This window comes from Tribolium castaneum, chromosome 7, assembly GCF_031307605.1.
Source record: "Tribolium castaneum strain GA2 chromosome 7, icTriCast1.1, whole genome shotgun sequence".
NCBI lineage: Eukaryota > Metazoa > Arthropoda > Insecta > Coleoptera > Tenebrionidae > Tribolium > Tribolium castaneum.
The window spans coordinates 2,790,876-2,814,463 of record NC_087400.1 but is presented as its reverse complement, the minus strand read 5'-3'; the positions used below and the strand labels follow the sequence as shown (position 1 = coordinate 2,814,463).

General features: G+C 32.4%; 2 protein-coding genes across 2 annotated transcripts; both read right to left on the bottom strand.

The window, feature by feature from the left end:
- Positions 1-267: 267 nt before the first annotated feature.
- LOC100142334 (somatostatin-like receptor F_48D10.1) lies at positions 268-15,714 on the bottom strand. The gene is made up of 4 exons (XM_008201652.3): positions 15,557-15,714; positions 6,811-7,021; positions 4,957-5,113; positions 268-1,356 (listed from the first exon to the last, which is right to left on the bottom strand). Exons 2-4 carry the CDS (start codon positions 7,008-7,010, stop codon positions 460-462), a joined length of 1,254 nt encoding a protein of 417 aa, XP_008199874.1. The 5' UTR covers positions 7,011-7,021; positions 15,557-15,714; the 3' UTR covers positions 268-459.
- A 2,263-nt stretch (positions 15,715-17,977) lies between these two features.
- LOC103314780 (MORN repeat-containing protein 5) lies at positions 17,978-22,233 on the bottom strand. Its single transcript, XM_064358105.1, has 5 exons — positions 21,925-22,233; positions 18,859-19,042; positions 18,645-18,809; positions 18,521-18,592; positions 17,978-18,298 (listed from the first exon to the last, which is right to left on the bottom strand). The coding sequence occupies exons 1-5, from the start codon at positions 22,133-22,135 to the stop codon at positions 18,010-18,012; spliced, it is 921 nt and encodes a 306-aa protein (XP_064214175.1). The 5' UTR covers positions 22,136-22,233; the 3' UTR covers positions 17,978-18,009.
- Between the last annotated feature and the right edge of the window lie 1,355 nt (positions 22,234-23,588).

Sequence of the window (23,588 nt, the reverse complement as noted above, 5' to 3'; positions counted from 1 at the left end):
CCACCTTGCGGTTTTATAAGTTTATTAACAATGGCATTGTCAAAAATAAGTATTTTAAAATATTAAATGTAGTTTCTTAAGATTGCTTGAACGAACTCCAAACCGAAATGCAGAAAAGTTAAGAATCTGCTTACTGGGGATATTGCCAACACATTTAGGGAGTTAATTTTTAAGAGTTGGCAACACTACCTCTCGTCAGTGCCAAAACTACCCTAAGATTAGAAAAGAATGTTTTACTGTTGACAGTTATAAGAAAACAACTAGCCATTCTTTTATAATATTTATTATCATTTCAATAAATACAAATTGAGAATTACATAAATATTGACATAATCCTCTGGAACTCTTCTAATTGACTAATTCACAATAATGTCTTTTTTGCGGTTAAATAGGAATAAAACGCCTCCTAACCTACCAAACACAGCCATATAATCCCCATCACAGCCTACTGTCTACTGTTCAATTCTCACTAACCGAATTGATAAAACTCTGCTTCCTTGTGGTTTTGGTGGCATTAACCACCCGCCCACTAGACGTCTGTTCTTTCTCCTCATCACTCACTCGGCACCACATGCGCACCAAACACGCGCGAAAATTATCCGACAACACTCCATAGACCACTGGATTGACCAAAGTGTTCAAAAACGCCACAATCAAGGCGGCTATGAAATGATGCGAACGCAGAAAAAAGCCGCGATCGTCATTTGCCCGACTCCCATCAATGTAAATCAAAAGCATGACCAACGTGATCGGAAGCCACATCACCAAGACAACCACCACGTTCAAAAAAAGTACACGGACCACTTTGATGTGTTTGTTCAATCTGAGTTCCTCATGCTGGCTAAGTGAGCCTTGGCGGCCGTTGGGGGAGACCATCTGGGTGGAGAATCGACGTGGCCATGGCACGAAAATGTCAGAAATGCTCAGTTCTGATTGGCGGCGGCCTTGACGACAGTCCTTGACCTCCATGGCGCTGACCATGACGCAGGAGCTGGCCCATGTGTTCTTGGTGGAGATGATCTTGTGGAAGATGCGCTGGTAGTGGTAGACCAGGAGGACCATGGGCAGGAGGCAGGCGAAAAAAATGACGGGCATGATGAAGCAGGCGGAGAAATGGATGTTGGAGGATTGGGGGAAGACCAAAGTGCAGATTTTGAGGTTGTTTTCCAGGGGAATCACACGGAACCATAAGGGGACGGGGGTGAAGATGATGGCGGTGGAGATCCAGATGGCCAGGGAGGAGATGGAGGCTTGGGAGGGGGTGATTTTCGAGCGGTAGGGGGGGACGACGATGCAGCGGTGGCGGTCGATGCTGATGAGGGCGAGGGTCCATAGCAGGACAATACCGGAAACAAACTTTTTTTTTTGAATTTTTGGGGCCAATTATTTTGACAAAATCTATACTGAAATTTCAAAATACTGCGGGAACGGTTAAAGATATTAGAAAAATGTTGGGAAGAAAGTTGTAGAGAATTGAATTGTCTATAATTTTGTTCCTTACACTTTTTTTGTATCATCAACCGTTTTGTCAGTGTTGTCAAAAATGTATTAAAAAAAATTCAAACTACTATCAGTTGGGGACCGCCTTATATTTTTCAAAACCCTGCGTAAACGGTTAAAGATATTAGAAAAATGTTGGGGAGAAAGTTGTACAAAATTAAATTGTCTATAATTTTGTTTCTTACACTTTTTCTGTATCATCGACCGTTTTGTCAGTGTTGTCAAAAATGTATTGAAAAAAATTCAAACGACTATCAGTTGGGGACCGCCTGATATTTTTCAAAATGCTGCGAAAACGGTTAAAGATATTAGAAAAATGTTGGGGAGAAAGTTGTAGAGAATTAAATTGTCTATAATTTTGTTCCTTACACTTTTTTGTATCGTCAACCGTTTTGTCAGTGTTGTCAAAAATGTGTTGAAAAAAATTCAAACGACTATCAGTTGGGGACCGCCTGATATTTTTCAAAATGCTGCGAAAACGGTTAAAGATATTAGAAAAATGTTGGAGAGAAAGTTGTAGAGAATTAAATTGTCTATAATTTTGTTCCTTAAACTCTTTTTGTATCATCGACCGTTTTGTCAGTGTTGTCAAAAATGTATTGAAAAAAATTCAAACTATCAGTAGGGGACCGCCTGATATTTTTCAAAATGCTGCGAAAACGGTTAAAGATATTAGAAAAATGTTGGGGAGAAAGTTGTAGAGAATTAAATTGTCTATAATTTTGTTCCTTACACTTTTTTTGTATCGTCAACCGTTTTGTCAGTGTTGTCAAAAATGTATTGAAAAAAATTCAAACGACTATCAGTTGGGGACCGCCTCATATTTTTCAAAATGCTGCGAAAACGGTTAAAGATATTAGAAAAATGTTGGGGAGAAAGTTGTAGAGAATTAAATTGTCTATAATTTTGTTCCTTACACTTTTTTTGTATCGTCAACCGTTTTGTCAGTGTTGTCAAAAATGTATTGAAAAAAATTCAAACGACTATCAGTTGGGGACCGCCTGATATTTTTCAAAATGCTGCGAAAACGGTTAAAGATATTAGAAAAATGTTGGGGAGAAAGTTGTAGAGAATTAAATTGTCTATAATTTTGTTCCTTACACTTTTTTTGTATCGTCAACCGTTTTGTCAGTGTTGTCAAAAATGTATTGAAAAAAATTCAAACGACTATCAGTTGGGGACCGCCTGATATTTTTCAAAATGCTGCGAAAACGGTTAAAGATATTAGAAAAATGTTGGGGAGAAAGTTGTAGAGAATTAAATTGTCTATAATTTTGTTCCTTACACTTTTTTTGTATCGTCAACCGTTTTGTCAGTGTTGTCAAAAATGTGTTGAAAAAAATTCAAACGACTATCAGTTGGGGACCGCCTGATATTTTTCAAAATGCTGCGAAAACGGTTAAAGATATTAGAAAAATGTTGGGGAGAAAGTTGTAGAGAATTAAATTGTCTATAATTTTGTTCCTTACACTTTTTTGTATCGTCAACCGTTTTGTCAGTGTTGTCAAAAATGTGTTGAAAAAAATTCAAACGACTATCATTTGGGGACCGCCTGATATTTTTCAAAATGCTGCGAAAACGGTTAAAGATATTAGAAAAATGTTGGGGAGAAAGTTGTAGAGAATTAAATTGTCTATAATTTTGTTCCTTAAACTCTTTTTGTATCATCGACCGTTTTGTCAGTGTTGTCAAAAATGTATTGAAAAAAATTCAAACTATCAGTAGGGGACCGCCTGATATTTTTCAAAATGCTGCGAAAACGGTTAAAGATATTAGAAAAATGTTGGGGAGAAAGTTGTAGAGAATTAAATTGTCTATAATTTTGTTCCTTACACTTTTTTTGTATCGTCAACCGTTTTGTCAGTGTTGTCAAAAATGTATTGAAAAAAATTCAAACGACTATCAGTTGGGGACCGCCTGATATTTTTCAAAATGCTGCGAAAACGGTTAAAGATATTAGAAAAATGTTGGGGAGAAAGTTGTAGAGAATTAAATTGTCTATAATTTTGTTCCTTACACTTTTTTGTATCGTCAACCGTTTTGTCAGTGTTGTCAAAAATGTGTTGAAAAAAATTCAAACGACTATCAGTTGGGGACCGCCTGATATTTTTCAAAATGCTGCGAAAACGGTTAAAGATATTAGAAAAATGTTGGGGAGAAAGTTGTAGAGAATTAAATTGTCTATAATTTTGTTCCTTACACTTTTTTGTATCGTCAACCGTTTTGTCAGTGTTGTCAAAAATGTGTTGAAAAAAATTCAAACGACTATCAGTTGGGGACCGCCTGATATTTTTCAAAATGCTGCGAAAACGGTTAAAGATATTAGAAAAATGTTGGGGAGAAAGTTGTAGAGAATTGAATTGCCTATAATTTTGTTCCTTACACTTTTTTTGTATCATCAACCGTTTTGTCAGTGTTGTCAAAAATGAATGAAAAAAATTTCAAACTATTACCAATTTGGCACAGACTCGTATTTTTCAAAGTAGTGCGAAAACGGTTGAAGATACGGAAAAAATTTTAGGAACAAAGTTGTAGAGAATTAAATTTTCTATAGAAAAGTGTTTTAACATCATTTTTATATCTTCAACGATTTAGGCCCTAAAGATGCTAAAACGCCTAAAAAATATTTTGTTTTGTAACAAATTTAATTCCGTATCACTTTGTTCCCTACACTTTTTTCGTAACCCCCAATGTTTTCATTGTTTCCCTGTGTCAATAAGTCGGAGGTTTGGCAAGATGGCCGCCAAAACAACACACAATCGTCCGAATAAATACGTATTGAAGGTCAACAGTACAATTAACCTGTGATTATTTTGCGAGTAGTTATTGTTCTATGGAAGCACAGTTGGCAGCCTTGCTTCCAATCCGTAAATATTTATATTGATCTATCTAAAAGATAGATATTACATCCAGCCGTGCACAGATAAACACACAATTTACTCGATTGAATCAATTGCTGCCAACTTAATTTTTGATTAATTAAGTTTTGACCGGAATTTTCGGGTGTTTGTTCCGGGCTTTGGGCGGATTTTATCGCGAATTTGGGTCAAAGCTATCACTTTCCTTCCTGTTATTGTTTACTGGCCCTTTTGACAAATTGGGAAGTCAACGGCCGACAGATGTGCCAAACTCGGTCAAATCGGAGTTTAACGAGTTAGGGAGAAGAGCGATTTTTCCACGAAAATTGCTCTCATTTTATTTGTTTTATCAGTTTCGGGTCGAAAAACACTTTCAAACTAATAACTTGTTCAAAGTATTTTAGAACAATGGACAATTAAAAAAAAATTAAAAAAAAAAGAAATTTTTCAAACCTACTCTAGCAAAGTTTCATGGACTTTACAACCCTCTCGACTTGTCAAAAGTAGAAAAAAGTCAACAGACTTGATTTTTTTGAATTGATTTTTCCAATTTTTCGAAATTCAATATTGGCGCCAAATTCAAATTTTGTCAAATTACCTCCATGTAGGGGATAAATTTGCAGGCGAAATCTCCCAGTTTCCACGACGACACAATTCGAGTGTATGCGACTGCGGGAATGGTGGCGGCGAAGAGCAAATCCGCCGCCGCCAGATTCAGGACGAAGCAATTCGTCACCGTCCTCATATCAGGGAATCTGTGAAAAAAAAATTATCGATTGCGTGCACGTGTACGAAACAGGTCGAGCGTAAAAAAATCATTGCAACGGTTTTTCAGTCTGTGGGGAGATTTTAATCTGAATGTTGGCAACGTTCCGACGAAAAAATTACTGTAGGTCGCGTGACAAGAAAAACAAATGGCTCATTTTTTTAAGTAAAAAAGAAATATCTTAAAATATTTTTTATTTAAAAATTTATTTTTACCCAATTTTGCAGATACATAATACATACGTATTGGTATCATCATAGGTATAGTCACGATCAAAAAGAATGACACTCCTGAAACCGCAGCTCGGTTGGTGGAGGTGTCATTCTTTTTGATCGCGACTGTACCTACATGGACATTTTTGAATAAATTACTTTTTTTATTAGTGCAATAAATAATACAATAATAATAATTACAATAATAAACATAAGAACAAAAATAATGATTTTTAATTTATTTTATTATTGATTTAATTTATATTTATTTAAATTTGCTATACAAACCGCATACCATTAGAAAGCTTATGAAAAATACTATTGATACGTGTAAAAAAATACATGGTGTTCCATTTGAAAAAAATGAGTTATTCAACTTTTGGCGTTTTGGCACACCCTGTACATTATCTGCATGTTTCACGTAAAAGTCGACTTTTGCTAAAACTACAGGGTATTCTGAGTTTTTCTGTTGCAAACTTTTCGAAAAATATTCATACGCGACTTTGCAGTGATTTTTCAAAAATTGGACTTTTTTATAACGAAAAGTTGAATAATTCCGAAACGAAAAACGATAGACCCGTAATAGGTTATATAAAGTTACATTATTTTTTTGTGCTGAATCCAATTATGCAAAAATATATAGGGTGTTCCATTTAAAAAAATGTAACTTTGGTCCACCACCCTGTATATATCACCCTGTGTGCGGTAAAAATATTTTTAATTTGTGGACTTTAAGTCGATCTATCGGAAAGTGAAAACCGCATGGCAATATTTCAACTAATAAAAAAGTTATAGACCTATTACGCACCCCTGAGTCACCCTGTATAAAAAAATATAAATAATCAAATGTAATTTTTTACATTCTGCTTCGAAAAAAACGCTTAGAAAAGATTGAATTTTGTCAAAATTGTCGCCAATGACAATTTTATATACTACTATTATTACTGTTTTAATTGGTCGGCAATTAATCAGTGATTAAATACGATTTTTTCGTTTCGTTTTGACAAGTGTTTGCAACACAACCATCCCAAGAAAAATAAAGTAACTGTCTATTTAGCTAAACTTGTCTAAACAGCGAAACCGGGAAATAAACGACCTTGATTCATTTAATTTCTTTGACGTCAAAAAACCTGACCCCAATATACAAAAAAAGCACAATTAATTCACGAAATAATGAATTCAAGTTATGAAAAAATTTGTATTTAGGTCGTGCGTTAAATGGGGGATGAGTGATAAAAGTTGTCCTTGTTGTGAAATGGGCCGTCGCAAGGGTCGGTGGCCTAGTCCGGTCCTGCGCGCTCTAAAAATACGCCCCTTGACTAAAAATAGCGTCGCGGTAATTAATTGGTGGTTCAACTCGAGACGATACATCAACATCAAGTAGGTCTTGGCGTAGGTATCGATTGTTTTTTTCATAGTGTACGCGATGTGTGGCGAAGACAGGACAGGATTGATGGGTTTTGGGGGCTTTTACCTGATAACGCAGATAATGATGGACGTATTAGCGATAACGGAGATGATAAAGATGGCGAGAAAAATGGCGGCCTCAATGGCGACGTAGTTTAAAGGGCGGCCGTCAAATTCCGTGAAATAAGTGAAGAAGTAGCGCTCGCCCCAGCCACTTGATGTGTCGTTTGCGAACACGTAGGATGTGTTCCAGGAATAGTCGGCCATGGTGTCAAAAACTGGAAAAAAAACATGAAATTTTGAGACTAGATCTTTAAATATCTTAAAGAATTATAAGAAAAAAGATTTTTTTCTATTTTTTTTTCAAAAGATCTTCAAATATCTTAAAATATTATAATTTCTTCTTGAGAATAGTTTCCCAGTTTTCAAGGTCATGTCAAAATTCTAATCTTGTTTAAAGAGAATCTTGAAATCAATATTCCTGATCATTGTTTCAAGATATTTCCACTTGTTTTTTGACAAGTGCTAAAACTTCAGGGTATTCCAAGTTTTTCTGTTGCAATTTTTTCGAAAAATATTCATAGGCGACTTTAAAGTGATTTTTCAAAAAATGGTATTTTTTATAACGAAAAGTTGAATAATTCCGAAACGAAAAAAGATAGACCCGTAATAGGTTATATAAAGTTGCATTATTTTTTTGTGTTGAATCCAATTATGCCAAAATATAGAGGGTGTTCCATTTAAAAAAATATAACTTTAGTTCACCACCCTGTATACAACACCCTGTGCATAATAGAAAAAAAAATAAGAAATTTTGAGACTAGATCTTTAAATATCTTAAATTTTTTTTTTCAAAAGATCTTCAAATATCTTATAAAAGAAGTTTCATAGTTTTCAAGGTCATGCCAAAATTCTAATCTTGTTTAAAGAGAATCTTGAAATCAATATTCCTGGTCGTAATTTCAAGATATTTCCACTTGTTTTTGACAGAACGGTCGCCATTTTGTCGTTTAGAGCGGCGCCAACTTCAAATTTTTATTCAAAATTGGATCAAATGATAAAATCGTTGATGAATTACATCCGTTGCAGCAAAATATATTTCTGAAACTTGCAATTTCCTCTCTCTCAACGTTTCCGCTCAATTTGTCGCAATTTAAACTTTTCAATTGCTAGAAAAGTCTGTTTTTGAAAAAAATTTGGAAAAATGGCAACAGTGTTAAAGAAAATACAATCGGTGGGTGAAATCATGCAATTAGGGCCAAAAATCAAGAATAAATGATGTTTTTTCATGGTTGTACAAATTATTTTTGCTCAGGGTCAAAATAAATATCACATTTTTTTTTTATTTTAAGAGTCAAAAACAAGACTTGGAGACATTTTTTCATGTTTCTATATTCGTTATTAAAAAAATTAACAAACTTGGCGAAATTTTGTATGTCGCTATCCTTGTCTAAATATTTCGCAAGAATTGACAGTTTGGCACTAAATAGCAAAAAAATGGCAACAGTGTTAAACAATTGACAATCGAGGAATGAAAGTTTGGACTTTGAGCTATGGAACAGTGTCAAAAATCAGGGTTTTAAAAACTTTGTCATGGTTGTACAAGCCCTTTTCGCTAGCGTTGCAAAAGTAGTTTTTACTAAAATGAAACAAAATTTGGAAAAATGGCAACAGTGTTAAATAAAATACAATCGGTGCGTGAAAACATGCCATTAGGGTCAAAAATAAAAAATGAATGATGTTTTTTCATGGTTGTACAAATTATTTTTGCTCAGGGTCAAAATAAATATCTCATTTTTTTTAATGTTAAGAGTCAAAAACAAGACTTGGAGATATTTTTTTATGTTTCTATATTCGGTATTAAAAAAATTAACAAATTTGGCGAAATTTTTTATATCGCTATCCTTGTCTAAAAATTTTGCAAGAATTGACAGTTTGGCACTAAATAGCAAAAAAATGGCAACAGTGTTAAACAATTGACAATCGAGGAATGAAAGTTTGGACTTTGAGCTATGGAACAGTGTCAAAAATCAGGGTTTCAAAAACTTTGTCATGGTTGTACAAGCACTTTTCGCTAGCGTTGCAAAAGTAGTTTTTACTAAATTGAAACAAAAATTGGAAAAATGGCAACAGTGTTAAACAAAATACAATCGGTGCGTGAAAACATGCAATTTCGGGCCAAAAATCAAGAATGAATGATGTTTTTTCATGGTTGTACAAATTATTTTTGCTCAGGGTCAAAATAAATATCGCATTTTTTTTTTAATTTTAAGAGAGTCAAAAACAAGACTTGGATTTTTTTTTTCAAATTTTCTTTTCAAAAATGCAACAATGTTAAACAATTGACAAACGTGGAATGAAAGTTTGGACTTTGAAAAAATCAGGGTTTCAAAACTCTGTCATGGTTGTACAAGCATTTTTTGTAACCGTTAAAAATATAGTTTTTGCTAAATTGGAATCACAATTGAAAAAAATAAAACAGTGTTATAAAAATGTGGAGTTTTAGAAACAGTTTAGTGCCAATAATCATAATATTGACTGCTATGTTGCAATTTTTTGTAATTTTTTTTTTCACTTCTTGGTTTCGCAGCCCTCTCACCCCTTCCAAGCCAACTCGAAGCTCCCACAATTGCGTCGAAACTTTTAATAGAAGCGCCCTAAGTCTCTCATTCAACAAAAAACTTCATAAGTCGGCTTTAATTCCCCTTTGTTGGCTCGTGTTTAAAATATTTTTTCTCTTGTTCGAGCTCCGGTTTCATTTTTCGTCGTAATAAAATATACGTGCTTTGTGGTTTTGGCATTTTTTGGAAAAATTCGATTACACAAGAGAGACACGAATTAATTATTTCACCGCCGCCGCCGTTCAACTAAATTAAGAGCATTGCGAAATAACACAAAGCTTTGAACATCCTCGCACTTTATTAAAATAAGCAATAGCAAGCACATCTGAAATTAATTTTAGACGACCTAAGTTGTTTCAAACAGGAAATCATGTTTTATGGAAGAAACGTGCTAATGCGAGAGGGATTTGCTGAATGGTATTCCACTCGGAATCGATTTTTAATACTTGGAGGATTTTACGGAACTTTCACACAAATACCACTGGTTTCCAACTCTTTTAAAAAGTTTTTTCAATTATTGTCTCAGGTGGCTGTGGTTCAACAACGTTGACATTTGTGCAAAATCGGTAAAATGAAACATTTAAAGTTTACTTATTGAAATCACTAAATATCACAAAGGTTTTTCGAAAAATATTTAAATTTTTCACAATTTTGCACAAAAATTTCACTACTGACTGCGCCAATTATTCAATTTTTACAATTTCTTAAATAATTTTGAGTTTAAAGCATCATTTCAAAGCTGCGGAATACAAGTACAGTAAACGTTTAGCTTCAAAATTGCAGAAAAACTCTACCGACTGCGCCAATTCTTTATGAAAAAACATGTTTTTTTAAAATTTAGTTTTTGAAATCATCAAATATGACAAAGATATGTCAAAAAAATGCAACTAGAAATTCAGTTTTTCACAATTTTGCACAAGAATTTTACTACTGACTGCCCCAATTATTTAATATTTACAATTTCTTGAATAATTTTAACTTTAAAGCATCATTTCAAAGCTGGGGGATACAAGCAGAGTAAATGTTTAGCTTCAAAATTGCAGAAAAACTCTACCGACTGCGCCAATTCTTTACGAAAAAACATGTTTTTTTTTAATTAAATTTTTGAAATCATCAAATATCACAAAGATATGTCGAAAAAATGCAACTGGAAATTCAGTTTTTCACAATTTTGCACAAGAATTTTACTACTGACTGCGCCAATTATTTAATTTTTACAATTTCTTGAATAATTTTGACTTTAAAGCATCATTTCAAAGCTGCGGGATACAAGTAGAGTAAATGTTTAGCTTCAAAAGTGCTGAAAAACTCTACCGACTGCGCCAATTCTTTACGAAAAAACATGTTTTTTTTTTAATTAAGTTTTTGAAATCATCAAATATCACAAAGATATGTCGAAAAAATGCAACTGGAAATTCAGTTTTTCACAATTTTGCACAAAAATTTTACTACTGACTGCGCCAATTATTTAATTTTTACAATTTCTTAAACAATTTTGACTTTAAAGCATCATTTCAAAGCTGCGGAATACAAGTAGAGTAAACGTTTAGCTTCAAAATTGCTGAAAAACTACCGACTGCGCCAATTCTTTATAAAAAAAACATGTTTTTTTCTAATTTAGTTTCCGAAATCATCAAATATCACAATATTATGTCGAAAAAATGCAAATGGAAATTCAGTTTTTCACAATTTTGCACAAGAATTTTACTACTGACTGCACACATTACTAATTTACTTGTCAAAAAACAATATTGGAAAAATTCGAGTAAAGATTTTGTTTAGAATTCGAAAATTGGGTCAGTTTTCCCATAATTTGTAAAAAGTCTCTTTGAATCCTTCTAATTATTATTCTATTCACACGTGGCGTTCTGCACCTTTTCGCTGCTTTCATCACCCGTCAAATCTAGCCTAGAAACTCTGCTCGTAAATAAATTTCGCCTTTTTCGACTCAAAACCCAGCCGTCTGTTATCACTTGTTAATTACGGCCAGCTTGTATTTTTTCCGTTTAACTAAACAAATTCCAAGTAAGTGCGTCGTGTTTTTCCCACACACAAAGTGTATCGATTGTGGCCGTCAAAGGGTACAACATCCTTTTACTAAAATTAAATGCACTCCTTCCAATTGCCCGTTTTATTATCTTGCAATTACAGGGCCGTGCTGTTATCAGTGTTTCGCGGGGTGTTATCGCCCTGTTTCTTTATCGATTGACCTCATAATTAATTCGCAAATTGCACGACTAAAATTAGAACGACCCATTTCACAGGAAACGGCCTATAATCAACTTCGCACGCCTGTGATTGCCATGGAAATCACCTTTTTCGCTGATACGGAGCCGACATTTGCATAAAACAACAAGCGAACAAAACGCTTCCAAAACCATCAAAAAATTGATTTCATCACAGGTTTCTGTGGCACAAACGTCAAATTTTCATCACCCGATTGTCATTTGTTTAACCACAATGCCATCTTGACCCAAACTTTCAACTTTGAAAAAACTATATTTTTGTGTTTGTACAACCATGAAAATGGTTTTCAATCCCTGATTTTTTGACTCTGTTCTGTAGCCAAATTTATAATTTTTTTTTAATACCGAACAGAGAAACATGCAAAAATGTGTCCAAGTCTTGTTTTTGAGTCTTAAAATTAAAAAAAATGCGATATTTATTTTGACCCTGAGCAAAAATAATTTGTACAACCATGAAAAAACATCATTCATTCTTGATTTTTGGCCCTAATTGCATGTTTTCACGCACCGATTGTATTTTGTTTAACACTGTTGCCATTTTTCCAATTTTTGTTTCAATTTAGTAAAAACTACTTTTGCAACGCTAGCGAAAAGTGCTTGTACAACCATGACAAAGTTTTTGAAACCCTGATTTTTGACACTGTTCCATAGTTCAAAGTCCAAACTTTCATCCCCCGATTGTCAATTGTTTAACACTGTTGCCATTGTTTTGCTATTTAGTGCCAAACTTTGTCAATTTTGCGAAATTTTTAGACAAGGATAGCGATATACAAAATTTCGCCAAATTTGTAATTTTTTTTTAATACCGAACAGAGAAACATGCAAAAATGTGTCCAAGTCTTGTTTTTGAGTCTTAAAATTAAAAAAAATGCGATATTTATTTTGACCCTGAGCAAAAATAATTTGTACAACCATGAAAAAACATCATTCATTTTTTATTTTTTGGCCCTAAATTGCATGTTTTCACGCACCGATTGAATTTGGTTTAACACTGTTGCCATTTTTTCAATTTTTGTTTCAATCTAGTAAAAACTACTTTTGCAACGCTAGCGAAAAGTGCTTGTACAACCCTGACAAAGTTTTTAAAACCCTGATTTTTGACACTGTTCTATAGCTCAAAGTCCAAACTTTCATTCCCCGATTGTCAATTGTTTGACACTGTTGTCATTTTCCCGTAGTTTGGCTCCAAAGTTGCTTGATTTTGCGCCAATTTAGACAAGGATAGCAATATAAAATTTAAAATTGCTTGTGACGTTAAAAAAGCGTCAAAGTCATGGCTTACTTATTACTAAAATATGTGTGTCAGCCAAAAAAAATTGAATAAATTTGACTTTTTTCGAAAGGGAAAATCCCTGAAAAACTTGTCATTTTTCGCTTGGCTTGCTTTTCCGGCCCCCCTGTTTGCGTTGCGTGTTTACAATGAGTCATAAAGTCTAGAGCCACTCTAATCCAAATAAACATCCATTTACCCATCCATTATACGATAAGCACATCCCGGATTTAGCCCAAAAAAAATCAATTTTGTTGATCACCTGTTGCGGAAAACAAGATGGCCACGATGGAAAAAATGCCCACTTGACGTAACTAAAGACAAGATGCAAACGTCATCAAATTTGCAATTATTAGAATGACACGTCGTTAAAAGATTTGTTTGTTATTTTATGACGCTTAGGTTGCTATACAGCTAACACGTGTTTGTGCATAATAAAATATTTCGTTTTTAACGTCCGTGGGCGGTTTATTTCTTCCTTCCTATTACACGCGTGTTTTCGTTTGCTGTCCTTGTCTAAAATTGGCGAAAATTTGGGCAAATTTTTAAATAATTGACCATCGGGGGGTGAAAATTTGGGGTTTGAGAAATGGTATAGGGTGGAAAAATTAGGGCTCGAAAATTTTTTCAGGGTTGTACAAAGCAACAAAGTTAGCCCAGTTTTTAAAAAAATTGTGAAATTGTGACCAAAACTGTAAAAAATGATTACTTCCGTCCCAATACTTTGTAAAAATATAATATTCCATATCGCTATCTTTTCCAAAAATTTTCGAAAATTTTACCAAATTGAGACAACTATTCCGAAAAAATGGCCAAATTTTTAAACAATTGACCATCGGGGGGTATAGTGTGGAAAAATCAGGGCTCGAAAATTTTTTCAGGGTTGTACAAAGCAACAAAGTTAGCCAAGTTCTAAAAAAAATTGGTAAAATTGTGACCAAAATTGTAAAAAATTATTACTCAATTTTTTATTAAAAATCTGGGTTTTCCTAGCTAAACTTTTAAAATCACCAAATATAACTAAAATATAGCAAGAAAAAAGAGAAATAAATCGCAAAATTGAAGAAACTGGTGAAAAACTGCCTGTTGACTGCGCTAATTAAGCAATTATTGAGTAAAATATGGTTTTTTTTTTATAAATGTTAAAATAGTTTGAAAATTATTGGTATAATGTCAAAAAAAAATTTTCTAAAAAAAAAATTCCTACCGACTGCGCCAATTACTCAATTTTTCATAAAAAATCTGGGTTTTCCTGGCTAAACTTTTAAAATCACCAAATATAACTGAAATATAGCAAGAAAAAGGAGAAATAAATCGCAAATTTGAAGAAACTGGTGAAAAACTGCCTGCTGACTGCGCTAATTAAGCAATTATTGAGTAAAATATGTTTTTTTTTATATAAATGTTAAAATAGTTTGAAAATTATTGGTATAATGTCAAAGAAAAAGAATTTTCTAAAAAAAAATTCCTACCGACTGCGCCAATTACTCAATTTTTCATAAAAAATCTGGGTTTTCCTAGCTAAACTTTTAAAATCACCAAATATAACTCACATATAGCAGGAAAAAGCAGAAATAAATCGCAAATTTGAAGAAACTGGTAAAAAACTGCCTGCTGACTGCGCTAATTAAGCAATTATTGAGTAAGATATGTTTTTTTTTATATAAATGTTAAATTAGTTTGAAAATTATTGGTATAATGTCAAAGAAAAAGAATTTTCTATAAAAAATTCCTACCGACTGCGCCAATTACTCAATTTTTCATAAAAAATCTGGGTTTTCCTAGCTAAACTTTTAAAATCACCAAATATAACTGAAATATAGCAAGAAAAAGGAGAAATAAATCGCAAATTTGAAGAAACTGGTGAAAAACTGCCTGCTGACTGCGCTAATTAAGCAATTATTGAGTAAAATATGTTTTTTTTATATAAATGTTAAAATAGTTTGAAAATTATTGGTATAATGTCAAAAAAAAAATTTCTAAAAAAAAAATTCCTACCGACTGCGCCAATTACTCAATTTTTCATTAAAAATCTTTTACCAAAATTGGTAAAATTGTGACCAAAATTGTAAAAAATTATTACTTCCTTCTTACTTTTTTGTAAAAATATAATACTCCATATCGCTATCTTTGTCTAAAATGGCGAAAATTTGGCCAAATTGAGACAACTACTCCGAAAAAATGGCCAAATTTTTAAACAATTGACCGTCGGAGGGTGAAAATTTGGGGTTTAAGGAACGGCATAGTGTGGAAAAATCAGGGCTCGAAAATTTTTTCAGGGTTGTACAAAACGTCCAAAATATCAAAAATTTTGCCCAAAAAAAATTTTTTTTAATGTTCAGGAACATGGTTGTATTTGTACAAATCCTTTTCAAACTTGCGTTTTCGTGCAAAAAAACAAACACAGCTCTCACAAAACTCGTAAACTTGCCTCTTGCGCTCATATTTCAAAGCTTTTTCAATTTTACTTTTCCGGCAAACATTTCCGTAAACTTCTCTAATTACCTCTCTCAACTTTACAGAAAAAAGCAACAAGAAATCGCCTTATTTGGTGTCTATTTTTAGCAAAACTGGCCATAAAATCGATAAATAAGCGATGAAAATAATTTTATTGTCATTGAGGGACATCTCGTCCGTTTTTATCATCGTTAAATTCGGCCGATTGGCGGCACTTACCCTCAGACTATGAGTTTGTCGTCATTTTGCGGCACTCGCGTGTTTTTCAGGAGATTTTTCAGGAATCGAGCGAATTGTGAGACGTTCAGCGCGCAACTGAATTTCAGCTTCAGCAGACCACCGATGTACGCAGCATCTACCTTGATGGCCTGCGTATTAATATAAAGCTAATCAAGTAATTATGATAGCCGTTAAATTAATCGGTTTGTTTACTTAGTCATCCGGCGAAGCGTGCCCATTATTATAATGAACTCGCATAAATTCTAAACGGTTTTATCGCCGATATATTAATTAATTTATTAATTACCATGCAATATTGGTGCCAGATCGCGAACAAATTTGGTACAAACTAAGCGAAAAAAATTGTACAATTGGCGCAGTCGGTAGGAATATTGTACAAGTTTTTAAACAACTAAACGTTTAATTCGCTATATTTTAGAGACTTTAGCTACAAAGACCAAGTTTTGAATAAAATTTGGTCAAAAATTTGCAAAAATTAACTAATTGGCGCAGTCGGTAGGAATTTTTTTTTTTAGAAAATTCTTTTTCTTTGACATTATACCAATAATTTTCAAACTATTTTAACATTTATATAAAAAAAACATTTTTTACTCAATAATTGCTTAATTAGCGCAGTCAGCAGGCAGTTTTTCACCAGTTTCTTCAACTTTGCGATTTATTTCTCTTTTTTCTTGCTATATTTTAGTTATATTTGGTGATTTTAGAAGTTTAAATAAGAAAACCCAGTTTTTTAATGAAAAATTGAGTAATCGGCGCAGTCGGTAGGAATTTTTTTTTAAATTCTTTTTCTTTGGCATTATACCACTAATTTTCAAACTATTTTAACATTTATATAAAAAAAAACATATTTTACTCAATAATTGCTTAATTAGCGCAGTCAGCAGGCAGTTTTTCACCAGTTTCTTCAATTTTGCGATTTGTTTCTCCTTTTTCTTGCTATATTTTAGTTATATTTGGTGATTTTAAAAGTTTAGCTAGGAAAACCCAGATTTTTTATGAAAAATTGAGTAATTGGCGCAGTCGGTGAGAATTTTTTTTTTAGGAAAGTCTTTTTCTTTGACATTATACCAATAATTTTCAAACTATTTTAACATTAATATAAAAAAACAACATATTTTACTCAATAATTGCTTAATTGGCGCAGTGAGGAGGAAGTTTTTCACCAGTTTCTTCAATTATGCAATTTATTTCTCTTTTTTCTTACTATATTTTAGTTATATTTGGTGATTTTAAAAGTTTAGCTAGGAAAACCCAGATTTTTAATGAAAAATTGAGTAATCGGCGCAGTCGGTAGGAATTTTTTTTTAGAAAATTCTTTTTCTTTGACATTATACCAATTATTTTTAAACTATTTTAACATTTATATAAAAAGAAACATATTTTACTCAATAATTGCTTAATTGGCGCAGTCAGCAGGCAGTTTTTCACCAGTTTCTTCAACTTTGCGATTTATTTCTCTTTTTTCTTGCTATATTTTAGTTATATTTGGTGATTTTAAAAGTTTAGCTAGGGAAACCCAGATTTTTAATGAAAAATTGAGTAATTGGCGCAGTCGGTAGGAACTTTTTTTTTAGAAAATTCTTTTTCTTTGTCATTATACCAATAATTTTCAAACTATTTTAACATTTATATAAAAAACATGTTTTACTCAATAATTGCTTAATTGGCGCAGTCAGTAGGCAGTTTTTCACCAGTTTCTTCAGATTTGCGATTTATTTCTCCTTTTTCTTGCTATATTTTAGTTATATTTGGTGATTTTAAAAGTTTAGCTAGGAAAACCCAGATTTTTAACAAAAAATTGAGTAATTGGCGCAGTCGGTAGGAATTTTTTTTTAGAAAATTTTTTTTCTTTGTCATTATACCAATAATTTTTAAACTATTTTACCATTTATATAACAAAAATAAATTTTACTCAATAATTGCTTAACTGGCGCAGTCAGTAGGCAGTTTTTCACCAGTTTCTTCAAATTTGCGATTTATTTCTCTTTTTTCTTGCTATATTTTAGTTATATTTAGTGATTTTAAAAGTTTAGCTAGGAAAACCCAGATTTTTAACGAAAAATTGAGTAATTGGCGCAGTCGGTAGGAATTTTTTTTTAGAAAATTTTTTTTCTTTGTCATTATACCAATAATTTTCAAACTATTTTACCATTTATATAACAAAAATATATTTTACTCAATAATTGCTTAACTGGCGCAGTCAGTAGGCAGTTTTTCACCAGTTTCTTCAAATTTGCGATTTATTTCTCCTTTTTCTTGCTATATTTTAGTTATATTTGGTGATTTTAAAAGTTTAGCTAGGAAAATCCAGATTTTTAATGAAAAATTGAGTAATTGGCGCAGTCGGTAGGTTGCCAGATTTATAAATTTCCGTGGTTACATCAAAGAAAACCATTTATTTCGAATCAAGATCGATTTATTTCGTTACAAATTTACATATTAGAGGTTGACGGTGCCAACTTTCGGCCAGTTCCGGCATAATCCACCGACTCCTTGATCTCTAGTTGTCCATTGACGTCATTTAAGGAATTTTTGACGTCTCCGTTTCCGTTGCTTTCCAGCGAATTGCGACTTGAAGCATATTTTTTGTCCAATTCTTCCAATTCTTTTCTTCTTCCGGTGATCCAATCTTCGTAAAGATCCGGTCTATAACCGGCCGGTTCGTCCCAGGCTTTGCGGCAATGGCGGGTGATCCAGTCATGGCGGGCTTCGTTAACCATACTAAAAAAAAACAAAAAAAAAATTCGAAAAACTAAAATTTTCCAAAATTTTTTTAAATGACTTTAAATAATGAAAAGTAAAGTAATTGGCGCAGTCGGTAGTATTTTTTCATATATTCCTATTCCGTAAGCTTGAAATGTTGTTTTAGAGCCAAAATTAATCAAAATATTATAAAAACAGAATAATTGGCGCAGTCGGTAGTAATTTTTTTTCTGAACTTACGTCACAGCTTGTACCCAAAAATCGTCATCAGTACTCTTGACAACAACAATCGAGTCATGATCTTCCAAATTCCTGAAATCAAAATTTTGAAAAACGAAAAAATCAAATCACCGCCATTTTGTACTCATATTCCTCGGGGTCACGTGCCATGATAATACTTCGTGTGATTGGATTATAAAAACCATCACCTGTATCATAGCAATCTTGTTCAATGGGCCGATCTGGTTGCTGATTGGTCAAAAATTCACGGCCTGCTGGTTGTAAACCCTCTCTTATTGTGACATTATATCTTGATAGGAAAAAAATGTGGTATTGTGACCAAGTTTATGTATTTTTACCGTCGGTCTGGCATGGTACAGTACAACCAAGGTTCGGTATAGTCCAACCCATCGACGTTGGTAAATTTGTAATCCATCATTTTGCCCTTCTCCCAGTAACCTTCCAGTTTTTGACCCATGGGGTACACCAGGACACCTTCGCCATGGAACATGCCGTCCTCGAAACCACCCTCGTACTCGCAGCCTTGAAATGGGGTTTTTAACGGGAAAAATTGACTAATTGGCGCAGTCGGTAGGATATATTTTTTTTATGAAAATTACCTTTTTACTTTTACTTCATTGGTAACTTTCACACAAGTGTTTTCAAGAGTCTAATCTAGTAAAAACTGTTAAAAATGATTAATTAGCGCAGCCAGTAGGAATTTTTCGAATTTTTTTTAAAGAAAATTATTTTTATTTTATTTTTTTTGTTATATGCTAGTGAGTTCTAAGTAATTTTAACGATTTGTGTGCAAGAAAATCATGTTTTGACCCAAAAATTAATTAATTGGCGCAGTCAGTAGGTAAATTTGACCTTTAAATTATTTTTTTTTAATTTGTTTTACGATATTCAAGCGATACTAGGCTATTTTAACGACTTTGTTAAAACAAACAAAACTTTTAATCGAAAACGGAGTAATTGGCGCAGTCAGTAGGTAAATTTGACCATGAAATTACACTTTTGCTCAATTTTCTGTACGATATTCAAGTGAAACTAAACAATTTTAGCAACTTTGTTAAAGAAAACACGGTTTTTAATCAAAAACGGAGTAATTGGCGCAGTCGGTAGGAATATATTTTTTATGAAAATTACCTTTTTACTTTTACTTTATTGGTAACTTTCACACAAGTGCTTTCAAGAGTTTAATTTAGTAAAAACTGTTAAAAACGATTAATTGGCGCAGTCAGTAGGAATTTTCCGAGTGTTTGTTTAAAAAAAAATAATTTTTGTTTTATTTTTTCTGTTATATGCTAGTGAGTTTGAAGTAATTTTAACGATTTGTGTGCAAGAAAATCATGTTTTAACCCAAAAATTAATTAATTGGTGCAGTCAGTAGATAAATTTAATTTTTAAATTATGTTTTTTTAATTTTCTTTACGATATTCAAGCGATACTAGGCTATTTTAACGACTTTGTTAAAACAAACAAAACTTTTAATCGAAAACGGAGTAATTGGCGCAGTCAGTAGGTAAATTTGACCATGAAATTACACTTTTGCTCAATTTTCTGTACGATATTCAAGTGAAACTAAACAATTTTAGCAACTTTGTTAAAGAAAACACGGTTTTTAATCAAAAACGGAGTAATTGGCGCAGTCGGTAGGAATATATTTTTTATGAAAATTACCTTTTTACTTTTACTTTATTGGTAACTTTCACACAAGTGCTTTCAAGAGTTTAATTTAGTAAAAACTGTTAAAAACGATTAATTGGCGCAGTCAGTAGGAATTTTCCGAGTGTTTGTTTAAAAAAAAATAATTTTTGTTTTATTTTTTCTGTTATATGCTAGTGAGTTTGAAGTAATTTTAACGATTTGTGTGCAAGAAAATCATGTTTTGACCCAAAAATTAATTAATTGGCGCGGTTAGTAAGTAAATTTGACCTTTGAATTATTATTTTTTTAAAATTTTTTTCACGATATTCAAGCGATACTCGGCTATTTTAGCGACTTTGTTAAAACTAACAAAACTTTTAATCAAAAACGGAGCATTTGGCGCAGTAAGTAGGTAAATTTGACCATGAAATTAAACTTTTGCTCAATTTTCTCTACAATATTCAAGTGAAACTAAACAATTTTAGCAACTTTGTTAAAGAAAACACGGTTTTTAATCAAAAACGGAGTAATTGGCGCAGTCGGTAGGAATATATTTTTTATGAAAATTACCTTTTTACTTTTACTTTATTGGTAACTTTCACACAAGTGTTTTCAAGAGTCTAATTTAGTAAAAACTGTTAAAAACGATTAATTGGCACAGTCAGTAGGAATTTTCCGAGTTTTTGTTTAAAAAATAATATTTTTTATTTTATTTTTTCTGTTATATGCTAGTGAGTTTGAAGTAATTTTAACGATTTGTGTGCAAGAAAATCATGTTTTGACCCAAAAATCCATTAATTGGCGCAGTCAGTAGGTAAATTTAATTTTTAAATTATTTTTTTTAATTTTCTTTACGATATTCAAGCGATACTCGACTATTTTAACGTCTTTGTTTAAACAAACAAAACTTTTAATCAAAAACGGAGTAATTGGCGCAGTCAGTAGGTAAATTTGACCATGAAATTAAACTTTTGCTCAATTTTCTGTACGATATTCAAGTGAAACTAAACAATTCTAGCAACTTTGTTAAAGAAAACACGGTTTTTAATCAAAAACGGAGTAATTGGCGCAGTCGGTAGGAACATATTTTTTTTAGTTTTTTGGTAAAATTGCGTTTCCTTTCGCACTCTTTTGAAAAAAAAATTTCACGCGTCGCTTGTGAGAGAGAATATTGTGTTAAAACGAGTTGGCATTTCGATCATCCCGAGTTTAATTAGTGTAACTAAAACCGATCCTCGGGTTCCATTAAAGTTAGTTAACTGTGTTAAAATATCGGCGGAATGGTAATGCAAAACCTGAGTTTGGATGGGGATTATGTCGTGACGGCTGTCTGCGGCTCTAAAGAAACTACGTTCTTACAATTGATTATTTACGATTTTTGGCTAAGAAAACGCTTAAAATGGTCAAAATTTAAAGATTGGACGCTTGATTTGTTTAAAATTTGTAAGACAACAAATGATTTGTCCGGAAAATTTGCTTTCTGATGTTTTTCAACCAAAAATTGTGTAATTGGCGCAGTCGGTAGGAGTATATATTTTTTTAAATAATCATAAAAACTGCATTGCTGGCAGTGAAATTAATCTCATTTCACGGCCGGTTAAGCATTTCGCGTCTATAAATAGTGGAAATCCCGATCAAAGCCCTTGCGAGTCGTTCAAAAAACAATTTGAATAAAATCACGCTCGTAAACAAGTTTTCCTTTCATAGAGCCTTCATGAATGGGTTTTTGTGGGCGGTGACGATCGATCGTGCGTGCAACGACCCTCGCTCACCATGGGGGTACAGATAGGTCCCGTAGACGGCCATCCCCAAGGCGTTCCACTTGCCGGTGTACGAACTCCCGGTGCAAAACTCCACCGTGTCTTTGTCGTAGGCGATGTTTCCGGCCAAGTGTGCCATCGCACCTTTTTCCGATTCGCCTTCTTTCACCATGTTGTCCCAATCAAGGGATAAACTGATCGCTCTGTTGCGTTTTTTCGCCATTTTTTGGGGTTTTTTTAGAGAAAAAAAGACTCGAAATGTCTAAAATGTGACTGACTTTTGACAGTTTCAGTGCTTGTCAAAAAATTTCATTACAAAAATTCGAAAAAATGAGCAATTGGCGCAGTCGGTAGGAATAATTTTCGGTTTCTGGAAGCTGAATGTTTAATTTTCTTCGTTTCTTAACTGTCACAATCAAATTTTAGCAAATTAGCAACAAGAAAATTTTTTTAATAAAAAAACTGAGTAATTGGTGCAGTTAGTAGGAAAAAAAATGAATTTTGGCTTAATTTATTTCGAAAGTGAGGCTTGAAAATTGTTTTTTTTTTTTAATAAAAATGATGTTTCTGAAGTGAAATTTAGTCAAAAATTTGCAAAATTTTAGTAATTGGCGCAGTCGGTAGTAGCAACACTTTTTTATAAATTTTTATAACCAAATTTTTACTTCTATTTTCTTAGTATATTGCGATGATCGACAAGTAATTAAGCAAATTAGCAACAAAACAAATTTTTGTATTAAAAACTGGATAATTGGCGCAAATAGTAGGAAAAAAATGAATTTTGGTTTAATTTTTTTTGGAAGTTTGGCCGGAAAATTGTTTTTTTTTTTATAAAAATGATGTTTCTGGAGTGAAATTTAGTAAAAAAATTTGCAAAATTTTAGAAATTGGCGCAGTCAGTAGTAGTCACACTTCTTTATACATTTTTATAACCAAATTTTCACTTCTATTTTCTTAGTATATTGCGGTGATCGTCAAGTAATTAAGCAGATTAGCTATAAAAACAAGTTTTTTGTATGAAAAGCAGAGTAATTAGCGCAGTTAGTAGAAAAAAAAAAGAATTTTGGCAAATTTTTTTCGGAAATTAAGTCTAAAATTTTTTTTTTTAATAATAAATAATGTTTCTAGTGTGAAATTTAGTCAAAAATTTGTAAAATTTTAGTAAATGGAGCAGTCAGTAGTAGCCACACTTTATAAATTTTTATAACCAAATTTTCACTTCTATTTTTCTAGTATATTGCGGTGATCGTCAAGTAATTAAGCGAATTAGTAACAAAAACAATTTTTTTATTAAAAAAACTTAGGACCAAATTTTTTTCGGAAGTTAGGCCTGAAAATAGTTTTTTTATATAAAAATTATGTTTTTAGAGTAAAATTTAGTCAAAAATTTGCAAAATTTTAGTAATTGGCGCAGTCAGTAGTAGCCATTCTTCTTTATAAATTTTTATAACCAAATTTTCACTTCTATTTTCTTGGTATACTGCGATGATTGTTAAGTAATTGAGCAAATTAGCAACAAAAACATTTTTTTTAATAAAAACTGAGTATTTGGTGCAGTCAGTAGGAAAAAAATTAAATTCGTTTTTTTTTTCGGAATAGTTTAATTAAATGGTTTAATTTCAAAGCAGCTTCGCCTAAAAATTGTGTTTTTTTATCATAAGTGATGATTCTGAAGT